Here is a 25,745-nt window from a genome sequence, read left to right as displayed (position 1 = left end):
GCCAAAATATGGGAAGTTTATAACCATTTACATTCTGACAACATCGATACGTTTGACTGGGCCTAAATATTGAATTGCAGTTTTTTTTTTTTTATCTAACTTCAGTTTGAATTCCTTTGTTCGCAAAAATCTGAATCTTTTGCAAATGTTTCAGCAAATAGTTCCAAAAGTTTAATCTGCATTGAAAGAGGAATTACATTAATGTGACTTTGTTTTCTATAAAAGTGGAACCTCACATGTAAAGCCTATTGCTCTTGCTTCACAGTAAGATCCATGTTTAAAATCTGGGAAAGGCTTATTCTGCCCTATTTCAAGACAAACTTCATTATTTATAGTGTGCTCTCGTCAGAAGTCGTATTTTAGTTGTTTTTTATTTCTTGAAATTTAAGAAAATATGCTAGTAAATCTTGCTGCATTGTGGTCGTCTTTTAGTTTTTGAGGCTTTTCGATTTTTGCCAAGCAAAATGTACTTTCCCTATTGGCAGACTATAAGTGATATTTAGATTGATTTTTTTTCCTAATTAGTTTTTTTGGTTTTTGCAGTGACTAGATAAGTCCCCAAATTAAACATATTCTGTGCTACTGTTGAGTTTCTTCATTAAATGCTTGTTGGTGTTTTCACGGAGGATTTTGGATCTCACTCAGATATTTAATTTCACCCCCTCCTGATGTTGATAAATGACATTTGGGCCTTTATTTTTGCTCAGATGTGTTTTCTGAATCAGGAACAGACCGTTGAGATTCAATTACATGGCACCATTGAGCGGTAAACCGCCGGTTTTAATGAGACTGACACACCTCGAAAGTGACACCCTGCTCAGTTTCTGTTTTCCTGAAACTTTATCTCCTCCGCTGCTCAGTCTGGATGTGTGTCCATGTTACGTAAGTTTCTGCCTCTTTTTTTTTTTTTCAGGTGAGTCAGTTGTACCTGAGCTCCACGGGCCGTCTGTGTTCCTCTCTGCCACCGCACATCTTCTCCTCGGCGGAGAGAGCTTACCACATGATGCAGCAGGAGAGACGCCCGCAGTGCTTCATCCTGAGGTACACAATATAAAATGCACCCAGCCGCCACTTTATTAGGTGCAGTTGTGCAGCAGTAATGCGTTGAGCTGAGAACCATAGCAAAGCCACATCCACACCCTTAATTTGGTTGTGACTAGCATTGTGAAGTGCTTTGGGGGATGTTAATTAGTGGAAAAACGCTATATTAGTGAACCCCATTTACCATGTCTGCACCACTTCATCAGACTTGTAAGTGGCAGGAACAGACTCCAACTGAGTACAGGTGAAGGCAGGGTATATTTCTACAGTACAGTATTACGTTGTGTGAGTTCAATCGTGGTGAGATATTATTAAAGTAAGTTATCTTTAACACCCTGGGCAGACCACCAGGCATTCACAGCTCAAACAGACAGACAGTTCCACCTACCAGCAATTGAAAGCCAATCATTATCTCCAAACATATTTTTTTGACTATTGGAGGAAACCAGAGTGCCCAAAGAAAACTCCATTAAAAAACTTTTTGGAAAAAAATGGAGTAAAATGAGGGTGCCAACCACTTCTCCACTGCATCACTTTGCAGACCCCCCTTTAAGACACAAAGACGTCCATTTCTTACTGTGGTGGGCTGCTGTCTTGCATGTTGCCGCTCTCTTCTTGCTCCCACACACCTCAGTCTAATACACACGTCACCACCAAGCTCTGCAGAAAGCCTCATAATGAACAACTCATTACAATCAGATGTGTTGAAACTGTGAGATGTGGTAAACATGCAAAGCTGCGGCCCTCCGGGGCTTCAGTTTGACACTTCTGCATAAGGTTGCACATGGTCTTATGTTCAGTGCTCCCTGCTCCTCAGTGTTTTCCACACAAAAATATCTTAACGCCACATGAGTAATGGTGGATAACAGCTTAGTTGGCCACCAGGTTTGCTCACGCCCCTCCGTCACACACCTGTTCACCACTCCCCGAGAGATTAATGGCTCTCAGTCTGAGCCGAGCTGCAGACCTGTTCAGGGTTCACACAGAGATGGATGTTTGCTGGGAGCGTTGAGGCATCTTGCTCTTTGTCCTCGGCCGGACTGATTGCAATTAAACCCCGCGTTCCGACTCTCCGGTGACATTCCCGCTGAGTCGTAACCGACCTGGCAGAGAGTTAATGCACCCCGGCCACAGGCTATCCATCTCGCTCACACACGCAGACACACACATCGTACATCTGACTCGCGCGGACACACATTGCTCTTTTCCTGGATGCGGTCCTTAATACACTTTATCGTTCCATTTCTTGCTTTATTTTTTGGTCAAGCTTCGTGTTGTATGCTTTCACACACACACACACACACTCGGCACGCAAGCTGTCTCCTACACATCTACAAGCAATCAGTTCCAAGTTCCCCCGGGGCAAGTAGTCTAACAAAATGCCCTTGAAATCTAATAAAAACGGGTAAATGAAAAGACAGTGAAAGGACCTTTGGACTTGGCACTCAGCAGGGCTGTTAGTTGGAAATACAGATACACACGTACACACCAAGAAACAGCTCCACGCAGCATACTGTGGTCATTAGTAAGGGCTTTTGACCTTGTGAAGCCATCTGCTTGGTGTTACGGCGCAGGTCTCAATTCTCTGCATGTCGGTGAGTGTCAGTGCGTGAACTGGAGAGGTGCCTTATGTCAGATTCAATATCCACTCAACAGAAAATTAAAAACAGGACTCCAGTTGTGTGTGAAAAGTGGCTGTGAATGGAGCGATGTTGTTGTTGTGAGGAGGAATAGATTGGGAGGGAGCGGTTTCCCTGAAGGGGTGATGTCAGGTGGGTGGAGGTATTAGTATTACATGACATATGTGGGAAACATTATTCCTCTGAGGTGCATACAGGGAACGTGATTATTTTTTTTGTTTTTTTTCATATGGCCCATTTCCTCCTCTTTTTTACACAGTTTCTACCCTATTCCATGGGGAAATGCAATCAAGTATGCACATGATATATTTATGGTTCATACTATTTAGAATGAATATCATTTGTATGTTACAGCATTGGTGCAATAACTACAACTCCATATTCAGTGTTCCTTAAAGAGAAATTATATGGCTACAAATAAGTAATTCAAAACATTTATACATGAAGACTGAACCTGAGCTGTGAAATAAATCTCCACTTTCCTCTTTCTTGTCGCTTCTCTAGTGGGGAGAGCGGCTCTGGGAAAACTGAGGCGTGCAAACACATTATGAGACACCTGACAGCTCGATCCTGCCCTAAAGGCTTTTTGCTGGAGCCCAGAATGAAACACGTAAGTCCGGACGTGTCTGTCTACTCCATATTGTTCTCTTTTCCACTTCAAGCAGTCTGTGGGCAACAAGTCCTGCAGACTGGCATGACTAAGAAACTTAAGACTGTAGCTTGGGTTTATGACTCTTGAGTCCTTAGTTACTATCAAAATCTAATGTTCATGTTCTGTGTTGTCCAACTTTTGCATTCTTTCAAATAGTATTTACTCCAAATTTCACTTTTAGACTTTTAGAGAGGCTGTGGAGTGCAAAAGATTGAGAAAACAGTTGAATTTACCTGTAAATCAGGAAAGCTACAATCGTAATTCCTTTCCCAGAACAGACAAGCAATACACTGTTTTACGAAAGCAAAAAATATGCCTTCAAGCACCCCCCCCCTCCCCGCCAAATTTAGCATCTTCCTACACACTGAATATAAAAAAAGCAAGTGTTTCAGGTCATCACTTCACGCTTTAGTGCTTCCTGTATTTTCCCAGTTGTTTGCAGTTCAGATCTGTTCCTGGTGTTTTACGCTTGATTTACCTGCTCTGCACTCTGTATATCTGTCAGCCAGCCTGTCAGTTGTGTTACAAAAGCAGCGTGTCGCCGAGGGTTGCTGTGTGCTGATGAAGTCATCGCTGTGTAGTCAATATCTGGGTCAGCTCGTCATTCTGGGACACCAAAAATATCGAGTGCACAGATAGTGGAAGTACATTGACATCTAGTGGTACACAGGAGAAATTTCTTGTATCAACCCCCCCCCCAACGCAAAAAAGGAGTCCAGCTCCTGAATAATTTCAAGTTATCATGAGACAGAAAGCCATGTTAACTAAATATACACTGTATACTACTGTACTGATAAACTGCTGTTTGGTTGATGGAATATGCAGGTGAATTGTATTCTGGAGGCTTTCGGTCATGCAAAGACCCCGAAAAACGGCAACTCGAGCCGCTTCATCAAGCTGTTGACCCTCCAGTACTGTGAAAAGAGGAAGACTCTGCTCAGAGGTAAACTAAACTGTGCTGTGACTGTCAAATCAATATAGTAGAGCTTTGAAAAAAAAATCTATATTCTCACTTATTTTTGCTACAATTTTACTAAGATTAGTTTCTGTTTGTTGCACACATTTATGTTAATTGTCTTTGCTATTATAACAAAATACATCATCATTATTTTAATCATGTGGATTCATATTTGTGAATCACGCTATCCATAGTCTGCTCCTCTGACATGAGGTGCACAGTAATCAGGCACCAGCAGGGGGCAGTAAAAGCCCAAATATTGACATATCATTCTCAATGCTCAAGTATGTCACCTTCTCTTGATCCCTTTAATTGGATCTGTTAATGAAGGGCCACTCTGTGTAGTGGAATGTAATTATTTACAGACCTGTTTTACCTTTCCAAGCCCGTGTGTACACCTACATGCTTGAGAAGTCCCGCCTGGTGCACCTCCAACCTCACCAACGCAGCTTCAGCATCTTCTACCTGATGGCTGAAGGCCTCTCACCTGAAGAGAAGAGCGCACTTTACCTTCACAATGTCCTGGCGCACAGGTATGTGACTTTTGAGTGCAGTGTTTGCATTACTTCTAGCTCCATGCCCAACTGTTACACCAACCGTCCATCTTCATGTCCCCCCTTATATACATAACAGCTGAAACGCACTAAATCGGTCAAGTCCAATGCATGTTCATACGTACGTGACTTTTTATGTGAAATATTTGCTACCAATGATTTAGGACCACATAATAGTGAGAACTGGTTAAATAATTCAGAATCCTCTCTGATAACCAGCTGACCTCATTTGACCGGTTTCAGAGCCTGGAAATACCCTCAGTCCAGCATATATGACTCCATGCTTGGTGTGTGTGATACACTTCTGCAGATTTATAAAAAAATTAAAAAATAAAATTACCCATCTTGACTCTTACACAGTTCAATTCACATTGTAACTGCAATTGTGAACCTGATAGGCTCATAAACCTGCTGGTTTGAGGACCCTTTCTCGCCCAGAGATGTTCACAAAATTTCCTGCTGAACATGTAGGGACCTATTTGGAACGGTGCACGGACATCTCGTCCACTAAACTGCAACCCTGGACAACTCCTCCCCGTGGTCCACGACAAATTTTTTCAACATTATTGTTTTGAAGGATTCCAAAGTATATTTGACACATTTGGAAGGATTATTAAGTATATTTGACACACAAACATGCTAGTGTATTAAGTTGACAATATAGTGTATTTTTTTGTGTTTTTGATGTGGCAAACAGAGGATTTGTTGGAGCATCATAATCAGCTTGATTTATGAACTTGCAGTCATTTGAAAACCACCTGTCATATGACTCCTCCTTGCTTTGTTCTTGTTTTTTTGGGGGGGTCGAAGTGGTAGTCAGTAAGTTTTCTGTCAAACTTTTTTTTTTTACCGCAGGTATCTCAGTGGAGGACTTCCAGCGGAGAACGTCCCAGTTGCTGCAGCTTCTACCCAGAGCAGGGAACGCCTTGCTGCCGTTAAACAAGCTCTGAGATCTCTGGGCTTCAATAAGCAGGTATCGACTGGCATATCAACACTTCACTTTGTTCTCGCCAAAGGTTTCTGCCAGTACAAGTCACAGGCTTATTATGAGGCCTGTGATGTTACACAGATTTTTTTTGTTCATACTGCAACATGCAGGTTCACGTTTTCTATAGATTCAAATTCAGAAGGGCTACATATGTATCCTAGGAACTTTGGGTATTTCGCAATGTCAAATATCTTGAATTTCATGCTCAAGTAACACGTGGCCAATAACAACAGTGACAGGTAATTTCCCCTAATTCATTCAAGCAATGATTGTCCACGCACTAATAATGGATAACTGAATAATATATTGGAAGGTACTGGAATGGAAGTAGTTGGAGCCATGCACCCAGTGATTTTGTACCTTGTCCCTTTGACCAAGCCTCCGTCTGTATGAAGCAATTGACCGAGTTTCAACACGGGGTGTTGATTTATGCAAACTGCGTGCGTGCAGTCAGCATTGGTACAGTCTGTCCTGAGCTCCACTAGCTGTACTCTCAGCCCATTATCAGGATCTATTCTTAGATTCCCAGTCAGCATCTATCAGCAGTGAGTGACCATCATCTCACCTTTTAATCCACTCGCAGTCAATACACACAGGCAAGGGAAAAGACAGCGGAATAGACCAGTAGATAGTGGTATTATCAGAGGACACTACTGTCCACTGGATAAGAGCGAGGCCCATGGATAGAAGAATGGGGCGGGGGTGGGATAGGAGTGGAAGTGATAGACCACCCATTGGTTTCTGTCTAAGCTCCCATCAGGGGACGACTCCCAGTCCCGACCCAAAGGTCAATCGTCATTAACGCTCGCAATCGTTTCTTTTCTCCCCCTCGTTTGCTTTCTTCTCCTCCCAACGCGGGAGGGGAGGGCGGTCTGTCTGTGTATAGAGTGTCAGACAGAGACTAATGCTTGTGTTTATCTCGCAGATATCAGCTCCAATATCCTGCCTTGAGAGAGTGCAAACGCAGTCATATTACACACACAGGCACACATCCTCAAACTCCAACATCCCCCTCTCAGAGATTCAGAGCAGTGGGTAATGGGGTATTCCATTAAGCGTCCTCTACTCAAGGGCATGGAGGGAGGGAGAGCGAGACAGAGGAGGGGAAATAGTGAATGGGAGGAGGCGGGTTGACACATAAGTGAAGCATTTTGGCAATTTGAAGGGTTTTTTTTCTAATGCATTTTGCAACTAAAACTCATTGCTGAATCTGCATTTCTTTAATGAAGAGAATACAGTAACGTGACGCAGAAGCAGTCCAGAGGTCAAAGTCTAGGAGCTACCCGACCTTCCCATCGTGTCTGTGACTCTCAGCATTTGAAAAAGCATCTGTGAAAAAGCTTTCCAGCTTAAAGAATAAGGAACTCAGAGGAACTGGCTGGAGATCATTGATGAGACTCACTCGTGTTCTACAGCAAACAATGTGTGAAAACAGATTGGAAAAATCATTATAAACAGTAACTTGACACTGTTTTCAATGTGTTTTGAATTGTTTGAATAAAAAAACAAAACGATAGAACATTAGTTAAAAAAAAAGAAAAACTGTTTCCCCCTTTTTCCTGTAGCAGTTTCCTGTTTTACAGCATCGTTTAAAGTCATGCTTTACGATCAATAACTGATGCATCTTAAAGAAAATGCTCAAGATTCCAGTGAAAGCATGAACTAATGATTACTAATGACTACTTGTAACACTTGCAAGTGTACAATGTGTTCTTCTATTTGAACTTCTTTCTCTGCTCTCACCAGGAGGTTGACTCTGTGTTCACGCTGCTTTCCGCTGTGCTCCACCTCGGAGACGTGCGATTCACTGCCCTGACTGATGCTGATACAGCCTTCCCCTCCGACCTGCAGCTGCTGGAGAGAGGTTAGCACCCCTGTCAGAACTGGGCCCACATTACTACCCCCGTAGTGGGTGAGGGAGGGGAGGGAGGAGAGAGGAGGGAGGAGGGAGGAGGGAGGAGCACATCTCATGAACACATCTTGTTTACTTTGTCCCCGTAGCTCCTCCCTCCCTCGCTCTCTCTCTCTTTCTCTCTCTCGGTCTCTCTCCTCCTTCACTGGCCTTGGCAGCTTGCCAGCTTTTAGCTTAAGGCCAGACAGTCACCTGTATTGTAAGCTGTCTTTCTGCTGGAGCACATCCATAGTGAGGGAGGATCATTCTTACATGCATTTTCCCCACAACAGCCTGTGTTTTCTTTCTTTCTTTTTTTTTTTTTTCCTTGTCTACTTCCCCTCATTATGCAACCACTACATGTGCTCCTGTGACCTCTGACCTCTGGTTACACGGTAAACAAATGACATCAGCGCCCGAACGGAAAAAGCGCCATTGTCACAGAAGATGTGTTGTCATTGCTGGTGATGTCAGCAGAGGGTCTTTTGGTTGCCGTCACCTGTTTTCTGCTCAGAAATCCAATGATGAGTAACCGCTGATGGTTATGCCAAGCAGTGGAGCCAAGTTTAGCTTGTTGTGCTGTCAGATTGAGCTCATGGTCAGCGCGCTGCAGGGGGGCGGGTGTGATGACACGCTCCCAGCCCTACCGCTCTGACGCTCAGTTAATTATTAATGTTGTTATTGTTTTTATTCGCCGCCATGAACCTTTTGCCTCACGAGTTTCACTTTCTCTCCCTCTCTTTCTCGCCAGTCTCTGGATTGTTGCAGGTGTCTTCTAATGACTTAGGCACCGCCCTCACCTCGGACGTTCAGTACTTCAAAGGTATCAGCTTGCCCGATTTCTCCAACATACAAACTGTGCCTACGCTGTGTTGAGGACAAGATATGATTTCATATTTCAATTTAGTGCAGATGAGAAGGACTCCTATATTTGCCTGGGGCTGGTAGTAAAATCATTATTAGGTCATTTTTGCAAATGGCTTTTACAGTGTATTTTGCAGCAAGACTGACCTCAGTATAGAAAGCATATATCACTTCTGCTCTGAAAAAAGCCTGTAAGCCACGAGGAGGCGCTGGAAAAAAAAATGCTGGGGAATCAATATCTTAACTGCTTTGTTTAGGTGACTTCAAACAAAAAATAACAAGACTTACAAGCATTTGTCATTATCCTGTAAATACTGTGCCTTATTGTTACTACTATGATTACTTCTTCTCAATGTGACTATACTATCTCTTATTAAAAAATGCTTCTAATACTGTTCCTGCCCTGCGTGACTCAACTTTCTGGATTTCTTTAGTAGCTTTTTCAACATAATTGAGTTAGGTAAAACTCCACCCACAAAGATGAACTACATACTGTACACTGTACATATACATTAGTTCACATTGATCTTCCGCTGGCCTCATGCTGGTGTGACAGCGACAGCCCTTTAGGTCCTAATAGCTTAGAATTTGAAATGTCTGAACATGGCTTGCCGTCACTATGTTGTTGTCTGAATTACCTCATACCAGAAATGGTGTTTATGCTTCTTCTTTGATTTCAGGTGATGTGATAACTCGACGTCACACTGTAGAAATGTCAGAACAGTACAGAGATCAGCTCGCCAAAGCCATCTATGGACGCCTGTTCAGCTATCTGGTCAATGGCATCAATGATTATCTTCAGGGACCAGATGACAGCATCGGGTATATTTCTGTGTCCGTGTGTGTGTGTGTGTGTGTGTGTGTGTGTGTGTGTGTGTGTGTGTGTGTGTTCATGTCAGGGGTCAGCAACTTGTGTGTTGCATGTCAAAGGGATTCTCATCTTGTAGTTTGAGGTCACAGTTGTGACGTTAACTCAAGTCAAGACTCAATAGTCAACTCATTAAGATATTTGTTGCATATCCCGATACAGCAGCATGGATTCCATCTCTCAGGAAATTAACCACGAGAAAAGTAGAAACGTATCAGAGGGAAATAGAAACTCCTTCAGTTACTTCCACTACCAGTGATGCTAATTTACCTCTATGTTTGAAATGTGGAGAGAAATAAGTAAAAGAAGTGTTGAAAACAGTTGAAATGGCTGAAACAGGTAAATTAATAAAAAGAAATTGGTAAAATGACAAACACAAATAAAATGGATTAAAACAAAGTTAAAATAGTTTAAACAGCTAATCAAAAAAGAGACGCTAGAAATGAAAGAGCTGAAATGGTTAAAGCAACAAAAACAACCCCATTAAACAACTATTCCAGAAAAAACCTGCAAGAGGCTAGAAAAGATTAAAACCGCTTGAATAACTCAAATGGTTCAAACAGCTAAAATGGTAATAAAACCAGTATAACTGCTAAAATGATTTGAAATGGCGAAAGCAGCTCCAGACAACTTGTATCTGCTTGAAATTGGGCACGTACGTCTCCTTTGCTCATAAATGTCACAGACCCCTGGTTTATACATGTTTGCCTGGCAGTGTTTTCCCTGTAAGGAAAAAAAAAAAAACCTCAATGCAAGCTCAGGCCGATGATATCTGTTAACACAAAACGCAGCAGTTTATCTGTCGCTGCACAGAAGCAGCTGCTCATTCACGGCCTTATCGAGGACAATGCGAAATATTGCGGCGCGTCGTGCTATGCACAGAATGGAGCATTGCAATAATTTACATTGTGTGACACCCATGTTTTGGCATGTGGGCACGTGATCAAGAAGAGGGCTGGAGGACACACCCAAGGTTCACATGGGGGGCGTGACCTTGTGTCAAAACTGAGAAACAGTCACACAATCAGGTGAAGGTTGTAGGATCTTTGGCGTTGCTGCGGTTGTGAAGGCTTATCACTCTGGTACCAGGTGACATCAACAGGAACGGCAACCACACAGTCTTATAAGTTCTCCAGGCACTCTCCACTTTCAGTTGTGATGGCACACAAACATAAAAGAATGAAGCTTCCTGCAAAACAAGATTAATAGTCGAATGAATTTTGCCTCTCTTTATTGTTTCTAGTGATCCAGCGTTGGAAATTGGAATCTTGGACATGTTTGGCTTTGAGGAATTTCAGAGGAATGGATTCGAGCAGGTGGGATGGTGTTTGTTTGTTTGTTGTTGTTTTTTTTCCTCTTTTTCAGATTCCTGCCATAAAAAAAAACAACTGAATCAATAGTGTTCCTCTTCCCCTGTGAGCTGACAGATTATTTCACCTAATACAACCGAGCTGCAGAAATCTCTCCTGACAAAAGACAAAAGAAAAAAGATATGGCATTGTAGTTCCAAACAGATCTTAATCAAAACTGGCTGATATATTTTGGGCTCCTCTCCGCTTTATAGCGGACATTTTTGTCAGTAGTTGTGATGACAGAGGGGAGGTCTGTGGCCGACTGTGGCGTGATTTTCTGCTGTCCTCGAATGAACCGATGGCTCACACAATGCCTGTCTTTGTGCAACATGTTTTTGATGATAGCCGCGCCAAAGCAGTGAATGCTAATGGAAACAATGTTTAGTCCACATTATTGACAATCGATTGTAAATTCAAACTGAATCCAGTAAAGTTAAACTCTACTGTTTTTGCATTTTAAAAAAAACGGGCACATTTGAAGTGCATTGCCAGTTTCGTTTTTTTGTTTTTTTACACCGTCACACATAATTTCCTGAATCAACATCCAAAGTGATTTCACAATCAGATGTTTAATGTAAAATATTAGTCCGTGGACAATGACTTCACATGAATTAGGGCTATGTGGAAAGCACAGCTTGTCTGCTATGTTCGGTTGTCCTTAGGTGACTGTTTGTGTGCAATTATATTGTGCTGTTTTGAGTACAACATGTACAGCTCTGTATGGCTCACTTGTGAAGCTGCCATGTGCTCATCAGACGCGCCGTTAATAGCCCGCTGCTTTGTAAGAACAATAGGACTGAGTGTGCGTGTGTTTTACAGTGTAATTCATCCTGTTCGAGAGTTTAAGTGCTCATTCCTGCTGCTCAGGCCTCACGCTTCCTCCCTGTGGGACTGCGGGGGGGCTCCAGCCTCTGCAAAGGACACTTATGTGTTTGTTTTTGTTTGCGTGTGTGCGTAAACTTGTGTTTATTGCTGCTGTGGGGACATAAATCTCATTACACAAAGACATTATGAGAGAGCTTGGGGAGGGTTGGAATCAAATCCTAATGAGAATAATGTATGGGGGGGGGGGAGGGGCTTGGGGTCACTGCTGCCACGACAGGGTCACTTCAGTGCAAGAGCACGACAACAAAAAAGGAACCATTATTCCTTAAACTGTCATTTTATGATATCGGATATTTGCAGATCAGTTTCCTCATTCCTGAAACCACAGCTAAACAAATTTGCACTGCTCTGTATTCATGTTCATATTGTCTTCATGTTTAATGACCAAAAAAAGTATATGCATTGAGTTTTGACTGCTGACAGAAGTTTTAATCAGCAGTGGAATTATTTTGCATTGCACAAGAAACTCTTTATTTTAATTGTGCGATAAAAAAAAAAAACCAATTAAAATATTTAATTGAATTGTCTTGTTGACATTAAATTGCACTGGACTTTGGGACTTCTGGATTAAGAGTAAGGCAAGTTGTAGTTCTAACCAGGAGAGTCAACAGTACTAATATTCTTCACTTAAGTAAAAGTATACAGTGCAATTTAGGGTAATACTAGCTTTAGTTTGTTAAATACAGTCATGGATCTCAACGTGTTTTATAGTTTTGTTTGAGACACAAAACCACATTCCAAATGAAACGTCTGGACTTTATGTTAAACATTGTTTTTAGAAGTTTTATTTTTGAAACAGAAGCAGGAATTGAAGACATTCAATCTTTTGTTCATGTAACTTGATCGTGTGTAAATTTGTCACTGTGGATAAATGTTACCATCAACTGGTTCCATCCGTTCACTGTAAATCATAAAGGTTAAAACATCAGTATAGGTGAGCTTAGAGTCATTCTTCGGGATAATGAGTGTAAGTCAATGCAACGTCCCTGAAACACATGAAAACGCAACTTGTTTGTGTAGTCGGTGTGTGCATGGGCGTGTGTGTGTGTGCACGGGTGTGTGTGCGTGAGTTACGCTTATCTTTGTCAGAACGTAAATCTGTGCGAACATTCACATTATTTGAGAACACAGCTGATGTCGCAAAATCACAAATCATTCAACTGCAAGTACATACGTGTTTTGAGGTTGACTGAGTCGAGAGTTAGGCAAGCAGTGGTTATGTTCAAGGATGGGACGAGCAGTAAATCAGCATAAAGTCCCCCGGAGTGATGGAAACAGCTGTGTGTGTGTGTGTGTGTGTGTGTGTGTGTGTGTGTGTGTGTGTGTGTGTGTGTGTGTGTGTGTGTGTGTGTGTGTGTGTGTGTGTGTGTGTGTGTGTGTGTGTGTGTGTGTGTGTGTGTGTGTGTGTGTGTGTGTGTGTGGCACTGAGATAACGGTGGCCTTCCTCATCTGCGTAGATGTCCTCTAATCCCAGAGAAAGTGAGGGGTTATGTAACCTTTGTCTTCTAGGTCACAGGACAGAAAACAAGGAAGCAGATTAAAATAACATAGCAGCAGAATTACAGAGACTATAAACCTCTTTCTTTTATGCCCAGCATACCCTTCGCTGAGTGTTGGCGCCGCCTATTAATATCCTACAACTCAAATCACCCACGCCTCCCACAGAAGAGAACATAGGAGTGAGATCTGGATAAACAAACACAATAATCTCCGTCAGTACATCACTGACAAACAAGCCCTGACATGTTTGTACACAGACGTACACATATGCTGAAACATACACAAGCATGCCCTACATGCACAGCATGATCAGGGTCATTAGGGCTTGTTAATTAGGACTGTGTTTGTCAGGGCTGTGTTGTACCTGCTCAGCACTTTGCTAATGAGCTAACTCAATCAACCACCTGCTGGGACTAAGCCTTTAATGGACTAGACGGGCTTGAAGACAAAGAATAGACAAACACAGACGTAAGGAGAGCAAGGACTGGAGCCACAACACACTTAGATCAGCAGTTCTCAATCAGGCAGGGTGGCATCCTCATCGTGGGTCACAGAGTTATTGTGTCAGGAAGCTTTAATCCCGTTTGTTTGTGTTTTCCTCATTTTAATTTGAACCGCTGAAAGACGTGACAGTGTGTAAACACTTCCTGAGGTTGTTCTGACTGATTTTCTAACTACAATGTAATTTTCTGCTTCCAATATTAGTGGTTTAATCACAAAGTTGCAGACCACACATGTGAATGACATTATAAAAAATGTGTAAAGATGCTAATCAGAACAAAATAAAGAGATGCAGGTAATCACAAATTCACACATGCTGTTTAGATTAAATTCATGTGTTGTTCGTTTTCTCTCTCTCTCTCTCTCTCTCTCTCTCTCTCTCTCTCTCTCTCTCTCTCTCTCTCTCTCTCTCTCTCTCTCTCTCTCTCATACCCAGTATGATTTTAAGTGACATATTTATTCTATTTCAGCTGACTCTAATTAATTCCCAGAAGCTGTTTTTAAACGTTGTGTTTTAATAAAGGACAGACTTAATGTTTCTACATTTCCCCATGGGCCCATGAAATTCAATATTCTAGATTCTTTGTTATTGTGCGAACGCATGCAATAGAATTTACAATAAAACAATAACGAGTGAAAGGGTGTTTAGAGAAACACGGCCCATTATTTATCACATTCAGTCCTTCTGAATGGCCAAAGTGGTTGTCAGTTTCATTTTTTGTTTAACAAGATGCACAAAATCAAATAAACAATTCACACCACTCAATCAAAGCACACACACACACACACACACACACACACACACACACACACACACACACACACACACACACACACACACACACACACACACACACACACACACACACACACACACACACACAGTTAACTGATAGATATAGTAAATAAGGAATATCTTTGTATAAATGGAATGAAAATGTTTATTAAATTCTTTACACTAGATAAAAAGATGGATGCCAAAGTTTTAAAGGAGACATATCATGCTTTTAAATCCTTCCTTTTTACATATAAATCATACAGTTGTGGTCTATACAACGCGAAACTGCAATGCTTGGGTCTGAATCCCTCATTATTAGAGCTCCACAGGCCCCTTTTCAACCCCTTTTCTGATGTGCTTCTGAGAGCAACTCGTTTTGGGGCGGTCTCTTCATACCCCGCCTCCTCTCCAGGTTGCAGAGGTGACACTCGGTTCAACGTCACCCTGTTCGGCCATCTTTGTAGTTTGATAGAACAGATACAATTATCTAGCGGCGCAGAAACTTTATATTCACACATTATTTACAAAATGTCAACAAGGGAAGATTTGTCCATCCAGCCATACATGTTGGAGCCAGAGTCGGACCCGGCGCAGCGAGATGAAAATGACGATGATGCACCTACAGAACAACGTCTTCATATGGATGTAACGCAATGGTGTGTTACTATATTTACACTAACTTCTCCATCCATGCCCACTACTACAATACTGCCTGTATTACAACGACTATTTAACACAGAAGTTACATTATAATCTAAAACGAGCACACAGCGCTAACATATGAAGACGGTGCAACTGCTAATGCTAACAAAACAATGACAGGGACGTCTTATCATCACACTTTTTAGCGTTATATACAGCTTACCGAAGTGCTCTGTTCGTCGTCTCCATAGATAGAAGGAACTGACCGCTCAATCAGACCAAGTCTTTCGGCAAATCCTTCTTTATACTGGCGGAGGTTGCTGAAGCAGTCGTCCTTAAAGTGATTCGCGCACACAAAAATGACCTTACCCACAGATGTGGGTACATTTCTGTGAAAAATAAAACTCAACCAGGCACTTGGAAAAGGTTCTGATGCTGGGAGACGGTGTAACGAAGCTTGTGGGTTACTACATCCAACAACCGAACATTTCGACTTATCCTCTCGTAACTTCGGTTGGACTACAAAATCGCAGCGAGAAACAAAAATGGCGGATTGCTCGAAACGTCGATGTCCTAATTTGGCAGTTCCGCTGAGAATACTGTGACGTCATTGTTCAAAAAACGTAATAGAGAATAGAAAAATCGAAACCGATCGCAAAATATGACCAAAACAGAATATAAAGATATCAACGGAGCACCTGAAGAGACTACTTTGAACTTTTCTGTACTTCTAAACACTCTAAATATACAACAAAATGCATTTAAGGGCTAAAAAAGTGGATTTAGCATGATATGTCCCCTTTAATGGCACTCTGTCATGGTTAGATTTTTCCCGTGGCATTGCTGTAGAAGTATGTGCTTCACTCTCCTTGCTAGATCTCCACACATAAACAGTATGCCATAGAAACACCCCCTCTTGTCCTAAGATTAGATGAGCCCTGGTTCAGTAAAACCTCGTCTCTCTCAGCATTTGTCTTTAATTTAGTGGACAAACACAAAGGCCTTATAGACCCACAGGCAATGTTCTGTATCCTCATACATTTATGGCTTACTCCACTGACTTTGCCGCCTGCTGCCTTCTTGGGTAATGGTCCAGATTGTACTTGGACACTTCTCTGCTTGAAAACACAAACATTCAACAGCTTGTCCCTGAGGAGTAACACTGTGTGTGCCGAAGACTGTGTTTTCAGGTCTGTGTATGTGTTTGTTTACATTCCAGCTGTGCGTGAATATGACCAACGAGAGGCTGAGGCGCTACGTCTCCGAGGTCCTATTCCAGCAGGAGCAGGCCGAGTGTCTGCAGGAAGGCATCGCCATGGAGACCTCGTGCTCCCCGAGCAACCATCCAGCAGTTCTGGATTTCTTCCTTCAGGTACTGTAGGTTTCTATTCCGGGCCCGCATGCTCCAGCGTCATCAAAAAACGTCTTCCAATGTTGCAAACCCACCTAGAACTGTGGCCAAGCATTTAAAATCACATTACGAAAGTATAACGACAGCAGATTGTTCAATTTGTGATTACGAAAATTCCTCCTTAGATTGAAAATGTGCAAGTTTAGCATTGAATTTCTCCAAACAAACTAAAGATTTCAATGACTTATGGTCCAATGGTTCTAATGCATATCAGTGCCAGCGATACTCACACAATATTACTCACCTTTTAAACACAAATGTACTTTTTTTTTTTTTAAGAGAAATGAGTCATTCTTTCCCATTCTTTTTTACCAAGTCACTTTAAAACATTTCACACGTTTTACTGTATGTTTGATACCCTTTTTTTTTATTTATTTTTTTTTTAAGTTTGTTGTTTTACACTGTGTTGTTTCTAAAAGGGCCAACAAAGTTTCATCACTAAAATGCCATGGCAATAAAATATCCTATTGTGCCACACATTTTACAGTCGATATGTAAAATTCTTCTGTATTTTCTATTGCTTCTACATTGCATTGTTTTTGGTGTTTATATTGCTGGATCTCTTTTACCTTAAGTTTTACCCTAAGCAGGTTTTTCTTTTTTTACCTTAATTTTTTTACATTAAGGCCAAACTAGGGACCTGCATTGCAATTTAAATAAAGCAAGTGTTTTATGCTTCATACTTGTCCATGTAAAAATAATGATTTAAGAAATACCCTCAAAAACAAAAAACAAAGAAGTATGAATGGATGAGCTTCATATCTGAGGGTCAACCCTACCTGATGGGGATCAGTAGGAGTGTCTCAGGAAAACAATGTATTGCTCCCTTTATTAATTGGAGTTTGTAATAATGACCAATATGAACAATGTGAGCATCTGTTTGTTTCTCCTGCAGAAGCCTCAGGGACTTCTGTGTGTGTTAGACGAGGAGAGCCAGAGCCTGCGGCCGGCGGAGCAGACCCTGTACAAGAGGCTGTCTGCCCAGCTGGACTCAAACCCGACTCCCGGGCTCTCCCTCACCACCAAGGATGGCAACGGCAACCCCCCACCTAAAGACCAAGGCCCGGCCTTCACTGTCAGCCACTACGCAGCGCAGGTCTGAGTCAAGTCCGCCAACGTTACACTCGTTTACGACAGGCATCGTAGGTCTTTATTCCACTCAAGCCACGCTTGAGTTTGTGCTATTTAGCCCCAGAAAACTAATTTGGGACGTTTATGCTGCACATTTGCGTGGTTTATTGGGAAGTCGAAACAAATAGAATGGGTCAGTAAGTTGCCTCTTCAATGAAAGGCATACTTCTGGCTTTATGGTCCCCCCGGGGATGAAGCAAATTGACATGATGCGCTCAATATTCTGTCAGACCATTAAATTTACCTTCAGAGCTCTAAAAGGAGTCAACATTTTGACTCATCGCTCAGTCTTAGTCGCACATTTGCTGGTTCACCTGAGTCATGCTTCGTTCATATTATTGTCTGTGATTCACTGAACATTTGTGTCACGCTGTTGAGTCATTATAGCAGAAAAAAATATTTACTCGATTGTGTGTTTATGGGTTCAAAACAAACAAGATGAAAGATGGAAAAGTGAACGAGAGCATTATTCTTATGTTTTGAAAAATAAGCAGCATGCAGGGTGGGATTCGTCAGTAGGGATGCTCATCCTTCTGGTCTACTCATCCTCCATTGTTTTTATCAGCAGGCTGATATAATCAACCCACATCAACCGTAATAGTGCCGCGTCTACCTGCCACCAGTCGACACATGAACAGGACAGAGCGAGACAGCAGCTCTGTAATTGATTAAAAGCACAACAAAAGTAGCAAACCAAGGGGATCTCAGCTTTATAACTGCTTTAGTAATTGTTTCATTGTGGCAGTAGTTCTCAAAGTATTGGCACGATTGCTAGATTACTTAGGAACAAGTTATTCACAACACTGCTGCTAATGTATTTCACATTGGGGGGAAAAACTGCATAATACTTGGTTGGATCAAAAGGAAATTTTAAGCGTTTGATGACTTGTGCAAGTTAACGGCTTCTCCTTTATTATTTTGTATTACCTGCAAGTCTGTGACGTTAGTCACTATTATTTAATCATTCAACTCCTTTTGATTGTGCATAATATGTCATGTGTTTACTTTAAGAGTTTCATACTCAATGTGACAATAATATGAAATCTGTACTTTATCACATAAACACCTTAAGTTGTGCAGGCTCAAATAAAATAGTACTCCTAACTTATCTCACACCTAAACTAAGCTGTATATGTGTTTTCTGCTTACTTATATTGATGAGAGTTCAGACTGCATAAACAGTTACCGGCTCTGTTCTGTGTATGACTGAGTGTCTATGTGTGGTTTTTGTTTCCCAGATTTCATATGACCTCACAGGATCACTCACAAAAAACAAGGACTGCCTTCCTCAGAATCTCCTGCTCATGATGAAGTGTAAGTACCCGATGAATAACAGGCGCGCGAGCACATTGTGGCGTCAGAGCTCACTTCATCACAAAGAAGCACTTTTGTGCAAACAAACAGCGCACAAAACCGCTCCTTGTCCAAGCACGATAGTGTTTGTATGTGTGTGTGTGTGTGTGTTTAATCCCATATGCAGCGGACAGCACCGTCTGTGTGTATATTGTGTGTAGAAGGTGCCAGATGTGGGCTGTTGTGGTTCACAGGACACAGGCGGTCGTTGTGCGACTGCCAGGCTAGCCTTGCGTCCAGCAGCCTAATTGCTATAATTTCCATGATGAGGCTAATCTTCCAACGGCTAGCCATTCACTCACACTTGGCTGTTATCCGCTCGTCTGACCGATCCATGCGTCGCTTCTTTTCAGCCACACACAGACACATTTGATGCGGTTTTTATTTTTTCTCACAGGTGCCATCTACTCCTCACTTTAGTTGTAAACATAAAAAAAAAAAGGGTAAATAGGTCTATATGTCCTAACAGAAGCGTCTGAGCGTACGTGAAGGATGCATACAAAAAGATATGTCGTGATAATTTCCCATCTGACTTTATGCAAGCTGGGATTAATCAGACTGCTCCTCACTTTGTTCTGCGTAAGGAATTAGAAATCGAAACCTATGAAGTGCTTCAAACTATTCAGGTGGCGGACATGATTGTCTCCAATGAAAAGACAATTCCTGTCAGAGCTGTGAGTAATTAACTCAACTGAATGAGTTCAGGACTCAGGTTTATTATCCTCTGTGTGACACACCTACCCATCGTCATTCTGCAACCCCACTCTTTCTCATTCTCTCTGTTGTTTTCAGCCTTCTTACCGGGAACCCCACACTCATGGTCACACACATGTTGTTTCGCTTTCTGAATGGGCTCCTTGTTATGTACCTATCCACGTGTTGTCGAGTGACATGGTCTGCCCCCTCTTGTTCCCTGACTGTTTACACACAGATTTTGCGTTTCCTCCCACTTCCTCTGATCTTTCCTCCTTTTCTCTCTTTGTTTCTGTTCATCACACGGCTCCATTATTCACTTCCACCCCCTTTCTCAACCAATGCTGTGGCTTCTTCTGCGCTTATTTTCTTCCCTCTCTGTGTATGTGCTTTGTGCCCAACAGCCAGTGAGAGTGTATTATTGCAGCAGCTCTTCCAGTCCAAGCTGACTCAGACTGGTTCTCTGGTGCCAGCTGCCCAGGGCCGCGTTGGGCTGAGGGGGCCGAAAGCTGCCCTGTTGCTCCACAGGATGCCATCGGCCTCCCTCGCCAGTGCCAGCTCTATCCCCCAACAACCCCGGAGGTACCGCGATCTAACCAAGGTACAGTACATTGTTCATAGTGGAGTTCGTCCAAGCACTGGCGGCCAGGCCCAACTGCAGCACATACTTAAACACCAAGACTTCGGTTCTCTGTGGTCTTTTGATTATTTTCCGAGTACATTTAAATCTTTATGAAGGCACTTTTCTCATGCTGCTGTTTCAAAGTAGATAATGGGAATGGATGACTTGAGGGAACACAGTCTCTCACAGTATTGTTTTTTTTTTCCCCCTCTGGCTGGTCAGTGACTGCTGTGGCAATCAATAAACATCCAAGAATGGTATTTTTGGACAACACTAGTCAAATTTAAGCCACTTCCCATCATGTTGCTATATATAAATCACTGGGAATTGGATTTGTTTGTACGTCCGTGCAAGAGATAAATACACCACAAGCATGCATACACACACAGATGAGAATGATTGTACTTGTACACTATTCTCATTACATTGTGTCATTAAAACTCAAATGGCACACTTGATAACAATATTCTGCACAAACTACGTCTCCTTGTCCGGTCCCAGTCCTCCCTTAATTATCTGCTACAGTATTTTGGCAAGTACAGTGTAGCAGTAAACATATATGAGTAAAAAAAATCTTGCTGGTTGTGTAACCTCCAGGAGGTCCTGTCTGGTGTCTCTGTGGCTCATTGGCTATCTAGAGCAAAGTCTTACATAAAGTACATTTCACCTGACTGATCTGTCCCAGTCGCCTTATTCGGTAACATTCAGTAATAATGATGTATTGCGCATACTGTTGAGCTGTAAACATGCATGTTTCACAGTAAATGCCAGCGGTATGTTTCACTTTAAAGGATGTAAAAATTGTAATTGTGACTGAATTCTCCAGTAGTGCCCGTTAATCTGATTTTGCTACCCTTTATCATGTTTTTAAATGTATAGTCAAATTTGTTTATGAGCTTTTGTTTTTGTTGTTGTCATTTTTTTTAATCCCGCAGCATATCTCTCTCTTTGTTATTCTTCTGTCTTGATCGTCTGCCCAGATCTTAAAGAAAAAAGGCTCAAGCTCTTTCCTCCATCGACTCGAGCGTTGTGGACCAATCACGGTGGCTGTCCAGCTGAGGGTACGAATTATCTCCCATCATTCTGAAAAAGTTCCAATCTTTCTGCTTCGTGTCATGTGGTATATCTTGTGCATTTTTTAATGCAGTTTATAAATGTAGCCTTGATAGTTGTAAGACAAAATTAGTCTGTTCATTTTACTGTCTTTGGGGCTGGAGGATTTCACGTGTAAAGCTGGGCTTGAAATCGTGCGCAGATGTGAAAGCGGCTCTACTCAGAGTGAGCATGTAATGTTTGCAGGCTTTATACAGGATCCTAGTAAATCAGGCTGTGCCTGTTTTGTGTGTGTGTGTACTTTCTTTTTAAGGTCATACACAGATTGAGGGATGATTTTTAAAGGAAAGATGTTACAAACTGACTCAAAGTCAGTAATGGAATTAAGAATTTTACATATATCTATCCTCAGAACCTACTACATCAAAGGTAATAGTGTTTCATCCAGAGTTTTCTGGACTCTTTTCCAGCTGACATTGGGCAAAAAGCAGGGACAGTCTTGCCACAGAAAGACTATCACACACACACAATATAATATATTGTGTGTGTGTGTGATTGTCCCAGTTTACACCTGGGACACAATATACTGCAAATTTATCACCGTTGTGATGCCAACTGCAGTTCAGGGTGTGTACACGCGCTGTGTACTTACAGATTGCTCTGCATGTCAACGTATTGACATAGAGGCCTACTTTCAATGTTACGTCAATGCTGGTGGCAACAGGCCAGATGCGCAATATCACATGAATCAAAACGCAATGACTAAAAACAAGTACGTCAAGCACTGGTTGCATCTGATGACAGTTGGTTTCAAGATGTGAAAGCATGTTGTCATGTGGAATTACAAATCCCTAAGAAGTCAGATTGTGATCACAATAGATGACATGCCGCATCTGTAATGAATATTGTGCAGGCCTAGTGGAGTCGCTGATTACTTGAACACACAACTTTTAGGAAACACTTTCATAACACATAAAACCTCCAGAAAGAAAGGTCAGAGACAGACCCGCTGAGAAGCAAGAGCGATTACCACCACTTCACTATGCCACCAAGAATTTTACATGTTTGATTTACGAGTTTCAGAAATAAGAATGGCATAAATTAGGTATTCAGCTCTCAAAATATAAATGACATCTTCCATTAATTGGAATCCTGATGCTGCTGAGGCTGATGATAATAAACATAGTAAATCTGGCCGTCTTTTTGTTGTAAGTGAAAGGCTCATTTTACCTTTTAGCAAACACATGATGAGGCTGATATCAAGTCATTGTAGTTTTAATTGTGAGTGATTAGCAAACTTTTCCACTGAAGCGCCCTGCCTCCAGATTGCCTCAAGAGAAATCTTATTTTCTAAAACATTATATTGAAAGGAACCGTAGGCGGACGCACCCAGTCTCACAAACATGCAATAGTGGGAGTAAAATCATCGGGAAGCATGCATTTTATTTCCACATGCAAAACATATAAGATTGCAGTTTTCACTAACCCTAAGTTAAAACTGCAAACTCCTCGTTGTTCTGTTAGCCACTGAAAATGGCACTTTTATTACATGGCTTCAAGAGTGCACCATTTCTAAATTGCAACTGCTGTCAAACTCCATATAAACAGGGAAACTGAACTGAATCGTTCTGAACGATCAACAACAATCACAATGGAAGATTCCAGAGTGTTTGTTCTCTTTTGAATTGCATAACTTCAATAAAGTGTGCCTTTACTTCACCATCATGTGGATCACATGCAAATCCACCTCATAATTGAATCAAGTCAACGAGACCGGTCATATGTCTTGGAAGACGTGTCGCTCCTTAAGCAAGTGCGGTCTTGAGTTCATCAAGTTCAACCAAGGCTGTTTCAAGGAGCTTGAACGCTTACGTCGTACTGTTCTCTGTGTGCATGCATGGGTGGTTGTATTACCAAAGCACTGCACCGACGAGTGGCCCCCACATGAAAACTGTACTGCTATTTACACATAAAACGCTGGAATGCAGAAACAATGCTGTTTCCAGTTGATTGTGTGAAGAAGAAGTCGAATGCCGTATTTGTCACACATACATTGAATGCACCACCTCAGAGAGGGTAATCTGTTCATTGTGAGATTGGAATCTATGAACTTCCGATTCTAAGTTCACTGATTTAACCTTGTAGCCGCCACAGCCTACAGTAATTTGTTTATGTTTCCGACCTGGTGTCAAACAAGAGATTTTTCATCTTTTAGTCAAACACAATGATCACCACACTACAGAACAACTGCACTATGGCTCTGGCGGCCTCCTACAGGGGTCCTGAAAAACTAGTTTGGAACCCCCGGTTTATGTAATCCTCATGGCCTTTTAAACAATACAACCCGAAGATGTCTTCAGGCGAGAGCACTGTGCTTCATAACTATAAAAAGTAACATTAATCTTCAATTAGAGTAAAACTGTTCTGTGACTTTTTGTGATGCAAGAAGCCTGAAATGTGGTTCAAAGAAGCAGCACTTCTACTCTGAATGAATCCAGTGTGTTGCACAATCGAAGTTGTGGACTTGTGGTCTACGAATCCCTCGGGGAATGGCAGGGAAGGAGAGAGTGGGTTGAAGAATGATGCCGTACCAAGCCAAACATGAAGCACTCACACATGAATGAATGAACAATGAACAACAACCACTGTGTGCTGAGTGCATGCGCATGTTCGGAGGGAGGATGCCAGCGTGAGCGCTGGTGGCGTTCAAAGACGAAGGCTGAGGTATTGACCATTGAACATACTGGTAGGAAGTGCATAGACTGACGTCAGTAAGGAAGGAGTGGCCAAGACACAGATGTAAGTGTTTACGCACGAGTCTGTGTGACCTTGGATGCAACATCTTTGAATTCAGGGCTTGAAGAAAAGCTCTCTCACATTCACACACACACTTAGCAAAGGGCTCTTTGTGTTTCTCATTCCTCCAGCACACGTCCAAGAATCTGACCACTTTGTTATTAACTGAATGTAATCTCTCTCCAATCACTGTCCTACATATCAAACATTGTAATAAGTTAAAGGACTTTTTTTTTTTCCATTTGTGTATAAGCTGCCAGTTTAACCAGTTACTAGTACAGATTTTGTATCATTGTGTTATTAAAAATCGATGTTATTGTTCTTCTCTTTTAGAACTCACTGTCAGAAATGATCAGTAAACTACAAGCAAGTACTCCACACTTTGTCGAGTGTGTGCGCCCCAACTCCAGCGGTCAGCCCGACAGTTTTGACAGCTTCCATGTGTCCACCCAGTTGCAGTACATCGGCGTGCTTGAGATGGTGCGAATGATACGCTACGGATACCCCGTGCGCCTGTCCTTTCCTGGTTTCCTCAGCAGGTCAGTGCCTGAGCCAAAGTGTCCAAACTTGTCAAAAACCGGTCCTCTGGAGATCATTTCCTGCCGTTTCATTCATCTCACTGCTTCCTCCCTCTAAGCCTTTCTCTTTCGGTGGATAAGTCTTAAAGTTTATGGAAAGCCATGCCTTTTGCCTGTGGCGGCTTCATTAATGTCAGTTGTTTAGATGCATCACACTCCCACAAGTCACCATGACCGCTGTCGCTGTATGCATGACAGGTCCAGCAGGTCAGTCCAACCTTCCTGAGCATGTCCCCTTTCTACAATTACAAGTGAATGCACGGGAAGAGAGTCACATGTTCACAAGCTATGACACATTAGAATTGAAAAGTCACAGCAACCTTTATTGTTCAGAGTGCAATTTGACCTTGAATGCCTTCTTTTTTTTTTTTTCCCAATATGATGGGAGAACATTGCTGCTGATGCATGCCACGATCACATTTCTCATGTCAGCCTGACACACAGGCATTAACCAATCACTTGTGTGTAAGGTCACAATGTCCTGCACTCGGATCTTTAACGTCATTACTCCCCGTCACCTGCCTTCCTAATTCTTTTACTATGTTCCTGGCTCTCTGACAAAGAGGCAAAGCATTTCTACCCCTCATAATTCACTCTGACTCAATATCACCGGCCTCTTTTTTGTGTTTGTCACAGGGGTTTTCCTTCCTTTGATGAAAAGGAAAAAGATTGATGCGATTCTGTGACTTGCCACGTCTTCTCCATTTCTATTACCTGCTAGTCTGTCTCTTCCTGTTCCTGCTATTCGTCTGATCCTGAGAACAAGTGCAGGATTTAACTTTAAGTCTCTCTCTCTCTCTCTCTCTCTCTCTCTCTCTCTCTCTCTCTCTCTCTCTCTCGCTCTCGCTCTCGCTCTCGCTCTCGCTCTCTCTCTCTCTCTCTCTCTCTCTCTCTCTCTCTCTATCTTCAGTCTGCCTCAGCCTTTCTCCCTCTTTTTTTGGAGGATAAAGGGATTAACATGTGAACATTCCTGCCAGATAATAAGAGACGACAA

General features: G+C 42.1%; 1 protein-coding gene across 1 annotated transcript in view; it reads left to right on the top strand.

Annotated features, from left to right (window-relative positions):
* Positions 1–25,745, top strand: part of myo16 (myosin XVI) — a gene marked incomplete at both ends in the record, with an annotated part of 92,905 nt that overhangs the window by 41,836 nt on the left and 25,324 nt on the right. Inside the window, 15 exons of the mRNA XM_080478118.1 lie at positions 914–1,041; positions 3,186–3,291; positions 4,159–4,276; positions 4,677–4,824; positions 5,701–5,818; positions 7,580–7,697; positions 8,476–8,547; positions 9,269–9,410; positions 10,700–10,772; positions 16,334–16,486; positions 17,421–17,621; positions 18,895–18,970; positions 20,107–20,303; positions 21,305–21,385; positions 24,507–24,712. Of these exons, the coding sequence (XP_080334244.1) occupies positions 914–1,041; positions 3,186–3,291; positions 4,159–4,276; positions 4,677–4,824; positions 5,701–5,818; positions 7,580–7,697; positions 8,476–8,547; positions 9,269–9,410; positions 10,700–10,772; positions 16,334–16,486; positions 17,421–17,621; positions 18,895–18,970; positions 20,107–20,303; positions 21,305–21,385; positions 24,507–24,712 (1,937 nt within the window). The remainder of the gene's footprint in view (positions 1–913; positions 1,042–3,185; positions 3,292–4,158; positions 4,277–4,676; positions 4,825–5,700; positions 5,819–7,579; positions 7,698–8,475; positions 8,548–9,268; positions 9,411–10,699; positions 10,773–16,333; positions 16,487–17,420; positions 17,622–18,894; positions 18,971–20,106; positions 20,304–21,304; positions 21,386–24,506; positions 24,713–25,745) is intronic.

This window comes from Lipophrys pholis, assembly GCF_963383615.2.
Source record: "Lipophrys pholis genome assembly, chromosome: 13".
Lineage (NCBI taxonomy): Eukaryota > Metazoa > Chordata > Actinopteri > Blenniiformes > Blenniidae > Lipophrys > Lipophrys pholis.
Note: the sequence above shows the minus strand (reverse complement) of the source record. Positions and strands in the feature narration are given on the sequence as shown.